An 11,272-nucleotide genomic window follows, 5' to 3' on the forward strand; every position below is an offset into this window, starting at 1 on the left:
TCACTTTCTATATTTTCATTTTCTTCTTCATATTCTTCAGGGAATGCTTCACGAGCTGTTCTTTTTGACATGACAAACTTTTTGATTTGAACTTTTTTTTCAAACCCTAAGTACATGAAAAAATATGAAACAATCTAGTGTTATTAACATCATTTGATAATGGAATTATCTGAAAGAGTTCCACCAATTGGTCTTGTTAATAATTCTTATAATGGATGTTATGTCAATAGCTGTATTCAACTTTTATTTTCAATGAAGTCTTTTGTTTCTTATTTATCTTTTAATCCTCCAAATAATGAAATATTACAAAGAATCCGCTTACTTTTTGTTGATTTAATAAATACTACTCTTCAAAGTATTAATACGTTCTATTTCCTTGATTGTTATAATCCACAGTATGGAGACCCTAATGAATTTCTTGTCCAAGTATTAGAACAGTGCGAACAGTGCAATTGTTATGAAATGTCTTTACAATGTGATATTAGTTGTGAATGTGGAAAAACTGATACTGTTATTTCAAAAGAGCCTGTATTGCTAATTAGAAATAATGGTATTCAACTTGACTTATCAACACAGCTCTATTCATCATTGTTTAGAGAATTTCATTGTTCTTGTGGAAGAACAGTTAACGTTCAACTAAAATCATTGAATTCTCCTCAATATCTCATTATAAGTGTTGAAAACATCAAAATAGTAAATAACAAAATTGAGAAACAAACAAAAAGTATTTCTCAAAATAGAGAAATTACATATAACAAAACAAAATATTCTCTCAAGTCAATGATAACTCATATAAATGGATACGATAATGGTCATTGTAGGAATTATGTTAAAATACAAAATAGGTGGTACTGTTGTGACGACACTAATGTATATCCATGGAACGAACGTTTGTCTTATTTAATTTTAATATAAAACTTTCATATTAATGAAATGCTAGAATTAGAAGAGAAAGTAAATGAAGTTGTAACAACATTTTTATTTGAAAAAAAGGAAGAAGAACCTCAAAGCAAACTAATCATATCTCAACAAGCAATACTTGATTATTATCTCTTTCTAAAAGAAAAACAAAATAATTAAAATTATTCTTAATTTGCTGACTTGATTGACAACATTTGTTAAAGAACCATGTGTCACCAAAGCCAAAATATCTTCTTCGCAACAATAAAATAAAGAAATAGCTAACTACTAAGTAGTTATTTCTGCAGAGCGAAGTGAATAAACTGAGATAACCTAATTCTTAAATATACTATAAGTATAGTAAATAATATTATAATAAAACTATAATAAATAATAAGGGTTTACATAATTCTTAAACAAAAAAGAAAAACATAAAAAAGAAATACTAAATAAATATTTATTTTCATGAGTCATCAACAAAGAAAGAAAAATAATCATCAATTTGAAGATTCAGATCTTTTACTTAATGATAGTGATTCAGATGTAGAAAAAATCTCACCAAAAAGACCGTCTGACAAATTAGAAAGAATACAAAGAAGTCAAAAGATTGCGACTCAATCAAAAAAAGGTGATCTTACACCTGAAGAAACTAATTTATTAGTAAATGATATAATGAGAAAGGTATTGGCTTATCAAGTATCAAAGAAAATATTAACACGTGATGACATTGCAAAAACTGTTTTTGCAAAATACAAAATAAGCCCAAGAAATACATTTAAAAGTTGTATGGAAGAAGCCTCTAATAGATTAAAAAAACAATTTGGATTTGAATTAAAAGAAATTAAAAGTGGTAATTCAGGAAAGTCTGTTTATATTCTTCTTGATGGAATTCAAGACACTGAAGAACCAAAGACATATGCAGTAGAAGGAATGACTAATTCTATGATTATTCAACAATCAATTACATTTATAATACTTTCATTAACAATGCTTAATGGAGAAGCAATATTTCAAGAAGTTTTAATTCAATATTTAAGAACGTTAGACATATGTTCTGTTCCAGAACAACCGTCATTAGAATTTTTTATTGATAAAGTATTAACAAGACAAGGATATTTAAGAAGGATTATTATTCAAAATGATAATGGATCAAAAACAATAAAATATTCTTTAGGTGTTCGTACTTATGCAGAACTTGGTAAAGATATGTTATATTCAAAAATTGCTCAAATACATGGGGAAGAATTAGGTGAAAGTGAACGTTCTATGTTTAAAAAAGAAACTGAAAGATTTTTAACAGAAAATTATGATGAAGTTGAAGACGCTAACTTACTTGATAATGACGAAACAATATAATTAGAATTATTTATAATTATTGATTCAAATTGAATTAATTTTAAATGAAAAAAATAATTTGTTAGTTTGGAAGTATCATTTCAGGGTTCATTGCAAGAATAACTTTTGGTGCAATATAAACTACACAAAATCCACCAACAAAACCTGAAAAATATGCAAGTGGAATTTCAGCTGTATATTTTAACATTGTTTTATCACATTCATATTCATTAATATTATCTTTTAAACAATGAATTCGATATTTACAACAAAATTGTTCTATTCTACGAAGAAGGTTATTAACTTTTGCACTTTTTTCAACTAACTTCATAATAATATTTGGTAAAATAAATCCAATAGTTCCAAATAGACTCAAACATATTGATATAGCAACAATATACTCTAATATAAACTTTGGAAGTCTATGTATTTGATAAATAATATATTCCTTCATTGGAAGAATATGTGTTGTAAGTGTTTGCATATCAAATGACATAACTACTGAAGCAGCAAATACACATCCACAAATCATTGCAGTTCTTCTTGGTGTTGGATTATATTCTTTACATCTTGGCATTAAAATAAGAATAACAACATGAATCATAAAGAATATAGGAAGCATTAATGGCAATGAATGAATATACATAACGGTTTGATAAAAATTCACCATAAATATAAGATGAATAAATCCAAATAACATTCCACAACAAACATCAGCAGGACTATGAACTCCCATATACATTCTACTAAAAGAAACACAAACAACGTATATTATAAAAATTATACGATACTGAATACTGTCAGTTAAAGCAAATACAACAAATCCTGTATTAGCAATTGCGTTAATAGTATGTGTACTAGGAAATCCAAAATCTTTTTCAGGAACTGGAGCCCATAAACCCTCTCCATAAGGTCTAGGTAAGCCAAATAAATTTTTAATGAAATTACCAACAAGAATATTAAAACAACAAGTAAAAGTAATTGCAATAACTGTCATAACATAGTCTGGATGTGGATAAAATAATATAATTGTTGGGAGAACAGCAGCATATATACCAGTTCCTGCAACAAGAGTAATGAACAAAAAGAAACAATCAGTAATCCAATTTCTTTTTTTTTGAAGAGAAGCAATAAATGGAATTGTGTTATGAACAAATTCTGCAATAATTTTACGTAGTTCAGCACAAATAACAATCATCTACAAAACCAAAGAACTAAATTTTGACTAATATAGTAATAGGGTTTTTTCATTTGTCAATAAAGATTGTATGAAGAAAAATGATATGATTGACAAAAAACATAATCACTAAGAAAAAACTTCATTTATTCAATTAAATCTAGAGCAGATGGGAAAGGTGCGTCATCTTTTTCTATTTTGCTTAAAACAGATTGGTCAATAGATTGATGATTCAAGTTGTCAGACTTAAATCTTGAAAGAATAGCATAAATAGTACTTCCAGTCAAATGTGGAAGGGTTTGTTTTAATCCTTGATAGTCAAATTTATCTGCTGAGTGATCTAATACCAATAATCCACTTACTTCAATTGCTGGTTGAATGTATTTTCTGTAAGGACTTAATTTTTTAATATCAGACATTTCAGCTTCCATAATACTAAAGAAGAATTTTAATTGAAGTCCTTTAGCACAATTAACTAACTTATCATTTTCTACAAGAAGTTCAATAACATGAATTGCAATATAACTTACAACTTGTTTCATTAGTTGTTGTACTAATTCTTCTTTAATACCCATAGACTCAAGTTTATTCAAAATATCACTTAAATATTTTGGAACATAACCAGCAGTAACTTGTTCAAATTCAGCTGCTTTTCTTCTTTCAAAACATTGATTATCTTTCATCATACTTTCAAGGAAACCATTAAGTTTCATAGTAGAAGCAACAACAACCTTAATAAAGAAGAAATATTCAAGATCAAGAAGTTGAGTATTAAGACTACCATCACGTTCAACTTTTTTAACAATATAATTATTTGAAAGATTTGCAAATGTTAATAACATATACAATGCATTATCAAAAGTATTATCTCCAACACTCTTTAAATGATCAAGTTCAATAATTTCATTATTTCCTTTTAATAATACTTTAATTTCATTTGCTAAAGAAGGAATATTATTTTCATATTTGTTATTATATTTAGCATATCTAATCATTAACTTTTTAATTAACTTTCCATTCTCTTTTTTCTCATTCTCTTCTTCATCTGAGGAAGAAGATGATGATTTATCTTTTTTATTAACTTCTTCAGATGATTTTTGAAGTGAAACAATAACAACTTCTTTTTCTGCTAATTCTCTTTCTTTTTTATTATTCTCTTCTTTAAGTTCTTCAATTTGTTGTTTTAATTCTTCATTTTGATGTTTCAAACCTTCTTTCTCCTTCTTTTCATTTTCTATAATATTACTTGAATTTTCTTCAGCACTAGAAATTTGTTCTTTTAATTGTTTGTTTTCTTTGGACAAAACTTCCTACAAATAAGTTATTAAATGTTTACTCCTCTAAAGAACTAGCTTACTCATAAGAATATTTGATTAACAACAATACGCTATTCTTTGATTTAAACTAACTCCTTATAAAGAATAGCTAATATTTATTAACATGTAATATAGTCTACAACAAGATGACTAAATGATAATAAAATTTTATTATTATCAAATAACCAAATAATATTAATTATCAAATATTCTCCCCTCAACAACTCAAACAATAATAAATAACTCATTAAACCCTCAAAATAAATAACTCAAGACAATCCTCAAAAACTCATTAACACACACTCACCTCATATATATAATAAAAAAACAAACTTTTTCTTTTTTAATATTGTCTATTTCTTCATTCTTTTGTTTCAATAATTCTTCAGAACCTGAAGCAGCATTCTTTTCAGTTTCTTCTAATTTCTTTTGTAATTCTTCAAGTTGACCTTTTAATTCATTATTCTCTTTCTCAGAATCATTAACTTTCTTTTCTAATTCTTCTACCTTTTGTTTTTCATTATTCTTTTCTCCTTCTAATTCTTCTACCTTCTTTGATTGTTCTTCTTTCTCTTTTTGAATTTCTTCAATTTTCTTTGCTTGTTCCTCCTTTTCTTTTTCTAATTCTTCACCCTTATTCTTTAACTCTTGATCTTTCTTTTCAACTTCTGCTTTAAGTGTAGCTTCAGCAGCAACTGAAATTGCTAAAGAAGCTTTAACTTCTTCTTTTTCTTTCGTTTCTTCTTGAACCTTCTTATTCAATTCTTCAATTTGCATATCTTTTTCTTTAACTGCATCTTCCTATAAATGATTAGTGTCATAATTCAAATTATTTATTATTATGAAAGAAATGAGTGTGTGTAGATAATAGAATTTATTATATTGTTATGGCAAGAGAATTGATTGATTAAAGAGATTAGTTATTAGAGGAGTATATTCAAAATTAAACAAACTATTTCTTTATCTTTTTCAGCTTTAAGAGCTTCTATTTGAGCTTTCAAAGCAGCAACTTTTTTATGATGTTTTTGTTTTTTTTCTGCAAGAGCTTGCTCAACAGCTTTGTCAATGTCTTCTTGTTTGTATTTTTTCTTATCCTTATCTTTTTTACCTTTAATTTTAACATCAGACATTGACGCTGCAAACAAACTCTTTTCTTTTGCCTTATCTGTTTTTTCTTTGGATTTATCACTTGAAGTAGCTGCTTCTTTTTGTTGTTCTTCTAATTGTTTTTGTCTTGCAGCTTCTTCTTGTTCTTGAATTTCTTTTTGTTTTCTTTGTTTTTCAACAAGTTCTTCTTCTTCTTTTTCTTCATCAACAATATCTTTCTTTGACTCTTCAGCTTTATTCTCTTCTTTTTCAATTTTTTCTTCTTTTTTAATCTCATGATTCTTTTTGTCAACTTGTTGTACAAGTAATTCATGAATATCTGTAGTAGCAGCAATATTAGATGACTGATTCATATGAAGAACTTCTGTTTCATCAGAACTTCCACCAGCTTCACCAATAAGAGAAGTAATTTTCATATCAACTGTGGCTGGAACTTTTCCTTTTAGAGGAAGAGAAATATCTTTACCAACACCATTTAAGTCAGCATAATGTGCTAAGTCAACATATCCTTTACAAAGCTCTTTTCCTTTTTTACCAATAGAATGAAGAGAAACTTCAAGTCCTTTTTCTTCATAACCATTCTTAGTAAGGAATAAAGTACAATGGATATTTACAGTTTGAACAGGAGAATAAAGGACATTACTACCATGGACTTGAGCCTTTTCAATAGATCCTTTATTTTCTTTCTTTTCACCTCTTCTCCACTTTAGGACAACTTCAGTACCTTCAGGTACCCCAATACCAGATATCTGTTTAAATTCAATAGTATAATCTTGTTTAATATTCTTCTTAAGTAACGACTTCATTTGAAACCTAATAATATTGAGTTCTCTTTATATAGTAAAGTTCAGAAAATTAAAAAAGACTAAAAACAGAGTATTGTAAACCATTAAGTACTTTAAATATATTAATGTTACTATAAATGGTATTTCAATTTTATTTTAATTTTATCTTCATTTTGGAATAAAAAAAATATAACAAATTAATAATATTCAAATTCAATTACATTGTATTTGTTTATTCATACTTTTAAATCGTCTGGTATTTTCATCTTTTTCTTCATAACTATTTTTTCAGTAAAAAGCATATCATCGAGTCTAAAACAGGCAAATGTGGAATGGTCCATTTTACCTCCAACAAATGTTTCAATTTTTTTTACTTTACATTCTCTTGCAAGTTTTGTTTTTTGTATAATAAAATTATACAAATTAAAACAAAGTTCTTCTAATGAGTCATTAAGAAACAAACTCAAAAATGATGAATAAAATACTTCTTTCCGTTTTTCCCAATGCTCTAAGTTATCATCACTCCATTCTAATCCACTTAAACCACATTCTTTAGGAGTTTGATAATATGTTTTAATATCAAAATTATCACATACACCATCTGTCATTAATGCTATAACACTTCCTGCACTACAAAATTTAATTCCACATTTGAAATTATCTAACTCAGGATAATCACCTTCTACTGGTCCAAGCCTTCCTCCAGTTGTTTTAACATCAACCCTTCCTGAATAATCATCAATTAATTCATTTACTACTGCCGTTCTAGGATCAATAACAAGTGCTCGACAATCACCAATATTACAATACATACACGCAAAACTTGTCCCAGTTCTTAAAACTACTACCCCAAGAAATGTAGTTAGTCCAGCATCTGTAGATAATTCTTGGGTTTGTAAAATTGCAGTTTGGACATAGGCAATTGCCTCCACAATTATTTTTTGTGCTTTGGCAAGTGTTTTCGTTTTTGGAATTTCTACAGAAACATATTCAGTAAATTTTTCACAGGCAACATGTGCAGAAGTTGCTGGCCTTTTTCCCATTCCGCATCCATCAGCAATACAAAATACAGCAAAGTCTTTATAAATATTTGCTGTAGTACAATCAGCAATTGGTTTACCAAATTTTTCACCATTTAATACTGGATAAGTACTAAAACTAACATTTGAATATCCTTTAACATACGTTGAATAATAAGCTTCAGGTGTAACTTCGTGATGAGGAGAAACGAGATTGAGATAACAAATGTTTGTATCTGGTTGAATGAACAAAGTTTTTGGTGGTTCTTCAACTTTTTGTTTTTCGTATGCCATTCTAATAAACTTTAAAATTGTTTTATCTATCTTTTGACATAATGGATGAAACATATCAAAAGGAAGAACAGCTAATGAATCTATATTGAACATTGAATTAGTCAATTGAAGGTTCTTTATTTTTTCTTTTTTTAAAAAAAAAGAAAGAAAATTATTTAAATTTCGTTTAAATTATCACTTGAAAATTCAACTTTTTGATTGGCACAAAACTGATAATAGAACTGTTAATTCATTCAAAATGTTATTTTTATTTTTATTTTTCATTACTCCTATTCTTTGTTATGATTCTATTTCTTCTTCAATTTGTGTTAATACATCATTACCACAAAAATCTACTTTTGCTTATTTTGTTCAATCTTGGCCAGGCACATTTTGTATGGATCAATCTTGTCATTCTATCACTCAGATTAATGAAGGTTTTACTATTCACGGATTTTGGCCACAAAAAACAGAAAGTACTTATCCTGAATGTTGTTTCACTTATTGGAAAAATGAAGAAATTACTCAATATGTTCAAAGTCATGAATGGTTATTAATGAATCTACGTTATTATTGGCCTGGATTAAAACAATGTTCATTTTTTAATTATGAATATTTAAAACATGGTACATGTATTCCATCAATATCCCATGGAGAAGATGGTCCTCAGTATTTTGCTGATATTGCATTAGGAATTGCAAATAAAACAAATGCATGGAAAATAATGAAAGAAAAAGGTATTAAAGATGATTCAATAACTCAATATTCAAAAGAATATATACGTTCTTTATTTAAAGAGATTTATGGTGCAAATCCGTTATTATTTTGCTTTGGGAATTTTTTTGATGAGTTTCGATTATGTAGTGATATTCCCTCATTTAATAGACGTTCTCATCCAAAAATTTTTGATTGTGACATTTCTTTTAGATATTTAGAGACATGTAACAATTCTATTATATTTCCAAAATTCCCTAATTATACCATTAACTCAACTTGTCTTTATTGATTTTAAAAAATATTTATTTTTTAAAAGAATTCAATTAATTCTTCATTTCTTCAATTTCTTTATCAAGTTGATGGACTTGTTCTTCTAATTTACTTAAAAATTCCGAGTCTTTAGCTAATTCAGCTTTATATAATTCATTATTCTTAACAGCAGCCTTATATAATTTCTCTAATTTTTGTCCTTGTTTCTTTCCAATTGGTTTACCATCAAGTCCAACAGTAGGAATAATTCCATTTTCTGGTTTTGGATATTCCTTAAATAAATCATTTGGATCTGCAGCCCAACTCTTGTAATTACTAATCTTTTTAACTAAATCAGCTCTTTTACTTTGTTTCTTTTTAAGTGCTTGTTCATGAGCAACCTTTTTCTTTTCTTCAATAGAAGCAAGAATTTCTTCAGGATTTCCTAATTTCCAAGCAGTTTTACCATCATCTTCAACACGTACACCGACTTTTGGTAAATCTTCATCTCTAACTTTATCACATAAATTCAATATATTTGTATTTTTAGATTTAATAGCTTCTTTTCTAACTTCTGTTCTAAATGAACACCATGTATCTAATAATGGGGCATTATCAGATGATGATGATACTTGTTTCTCTTCAATACCAAATACTTTTAACATTTTTTGAATATAATATAAAGCTGATCTTAATAATAATGTACTTGAAGTTGATGATAAATATTCATTACATTTACGAATTAAAGCAAAGAGATGGTTCATAGCTGTAGCAGTATCAAAATTATTACATAATGCAGTATGAATACCTTTTCTTCTTGTTTCAAGAGTAGCTAAAAAGTCTCTATCCTTAGCATCAAGAGGAGATCCTTTTAATGGTGCATTCAAAGCACTATGCATAGTTGCAAAGAATTCAACAATAGTTTTTTCTTTAGAAATAGCCTCATCTAAAGCAGAGTCAGAGAAATTAATGACTGCATCCCATGATTGCATCAAGAATAATATTCTTAATTGCCTTGCACTATATTTTTCAAGAGCTTGTTTGATAGTAATAAAGTTTTTAAGAGACTTAGACATTTTAAGTCCATTAATATGAAGATGTCCAGTATGAAGGAAATATCGTACCCAACTTTCTTTTTTATTAAAATATGCTTCTGACTGTGCTAATTCATTTTCATGATGTGGGAATTTAAGATCTTCTCCTCCTGAATGGATATCTAAAGTATCTCCAAAAACATTTGAAGCCATAGCACTACATTCAATATGCCAACCTGGTCTTCCTGGACCCCATTGACTTTCCCAACTTGGTTCACCTGCTTTTGATTTCTTCCATAATGCAAAATCATTTTTGTTATGTTTCTCTCCATCAGCTGGGGCATCTACGTCACCAACACTCCATGGTTCTAATCTTCCATATGTCATTCCAGCCTTTCTAAAAGAAGCTGTATCAAAATAAACACTTCCATTTGATTCATATGCATAACCATTATCAATAATTTTTTGAATAAAAGCAATAACTTCTGGAATAAATTCAGTAACACGAGAAATAACATCTGGTCTTCTAATTCCAAGAGCATCACAATCAGCAAAGAAAAGTTCTTCATATTTTCTTGCATGGACTCTTGCAGCTTCCTTCATTTCTATAGGGTCAACAGACTCTTTTTGTCTAACATCAAGATATTTACCAATAACATCAGTCATACGAGCAAAAACTTCAACGGTATTTTGTCCATTAAATGAGTCAAGTGTTGGAAATACTTTTTCATATTCTTCTTTTTGAGATTTAAATAACGACAACATAGCAGCATCTTTTGTTTCGCTCATTTGTTTTTCAATATTTTCTTTATGCTCATTCCATGCTTCTTTCATCATTTTAATTGTATCAGCAGTAACTTTTGGTGTAGCAGTACAATATTTAGAAATTAAAAGATTTTTTCTTGCTTTGAGAATAATTTTATCATCAACATCAGTAATGTTCATACATTGAATTACTTGATAACCAAAATAATCTTCTAATATTCTTCTAAAAATATCGGTAGAAAGATATGTTCTTGCATGTCCAAGGTGACTATCATCATAAACAGTTGGACCACAGCAATACCATCTAATTGGTCCATTGCAAACAAAGTTATCAAGACTATCTCTTTTAAGAGTGTTATGAACTCTGAGTGTTTCAGTCATTGTTAATTTAGTTAAAACTAAAAACAAAAAAAAATTCTTCCTTAAAAACAAAAAAGGGTTTTTATTTTTCAGTTAAAATATAATTATAAAAAATAAGATGAAAGTATTTTTTTTATTAAAAATAATAAGAAAAATATTATAGTAATTTAACAAATTAAAATACTTTTTTATTTATTTTATTCTTATTTTTTTTCTTCTAATTTTTCATTCTCTT

At 27.6% G+C, this 11,272-nt stretch overlaps 7 protein-coding genes across 7 annotated transcripts; 3 read left to right on the top strand and 4 right to left on the bottom strand.

Annotated features, from left to right (window-relative positions):
• Window positions 1-159: 159 nt before the first annotated feature.
• Window positions 160-1,080, top strand: ENU1_010380 (hypothetical protein; the record flags this gene model as incomplete). Its single annotated transcript, XM_008856659.1, has 2 exons — window positions 160-889; window positions 941-1,080. 2 exons carry the CDS (start codon window positions 160-162, stop codon window positions 1,078-1,080), a joined length of 870 nt encoding a protein of 289 aa, XP_008854881.1.
• Window positions 1,081-1,365: 285 nt separating this feature from the next.
• On the top strand, window positions 1,366-2,256 carry ENU1_010390 (MAGE family protein; the record flags this gene model as incomplete). Its single annotated transcript, XM_008856660.1, has 1 exon — window positions 1,366-2,256. The coding sequence occupies one exon, from the start codon at window positions 1,366-1,368 to the stop codon at window positions 2,254-2,256; it is 891 nt and encodes a 296-aa protein (XP_008854882.1).
• Window positions 2,257-2,317: 61 nt separating this feature from the next.
• ENU1_010400 (lipid phosphate phosphatase, putative) lies at window positions 2,318-3,433 on the bottom strand (the record flags this gene model as incomplete). The annotated part of the gene is made up of 1 exon (XM_008856661.1): window positions 2,318-3,433. One exon carries the CDS (start codon window positions 3,431-3,433, stop codon window positions 2,318-2,320), a length of 1,116 nt encoding a protein of 371 aa, XP_008854883.1.
• A 125-nt stretch (window positions 3,434-3,558) lies between these two features.
• Window positions 3,559-6,641, bottom strand: ENU1_010410 (hypothetical protein; the record flags this gene model as incomplete). Its single annotated transcript, XM_008856662.1, has 3 exons — window positions 3,559-4,722; window positions 5,062-5,529; window positions 5,682-6,641. The coding sequence occupies 3 exons, from the start codon at window positions 6,639-6,641 to the stop codon at window positions 3,559-3,561; spliced, it is 2,592 nt and encodes an 863-aa protein (XP_008854884.1).
• Window positions 6,642-6,856: 215 nt separating this feature from the next.
• On the bottom strand, window positions 6,857-8,026 carry ENU1_010420 (hypothetical protein; the record flags this gene model as incomplete). Its single annotated transcript, XM_008856663.1, has 1 exon — window positions 6,857-8,026. The coding sequence occupies one exon, from the start codon at window positions 8,024-8,026 to the stop codon at window positions 6,857-6,859; it is 1,170 nt and encodes a 389-aa protein (XP_008854885.1).
• Window positions 8,027-8,171: 145 nt separating this feature from the next.
• On the top strand, window positions 8,172-8,918 carry ENU1_010430 (ribonuclease, putative; the record flags this gene model as incomplete). The annotated part of the gene is made up of 1 exon (XM_008856664.1): window positions 8,172-8,918. One exon carries the CDS (start codon window positions 8,172-8,174, stop codon window positions 8,916-8,918), a length of 747 nt encoding a protein of 248 aa, XP_008854886.1.
• A 34-nt stretch (window positions 8,919-8,952) lies between these two features.
• ENU1_010440 (cysteine--tRNA ligase) lies at window positions 8,953-11,058 on the bottom strand (the record flags this gene model as incomplete). The annotated part of the gene is made up of 1 exon (XM_008856665.1): window positions 8,953-11,058. One exon carries the CDS (start codon window positions 11,056-11,058, stop codon window positions 8,953-8,955), a length of 2,106 nt encoding a protein of 701 aa, XP_008854887.1.
• Between the last annotated feature and the right edge of the window lie 214 nt (window positions 11,059-11,272).

This window comes from Entamoeba nuttalli (genome assembly GCF_000257125.1).
Source record: "Entamoeba nuttalli P19 unplaced genomic scaffold asmbl_2130, whole genome shotgun sequence".
NCBI lineage: Eukaryota > Evosea > Mastigamoebida > Endamoebidae > Entamoeba > Entamoeba nuttalli.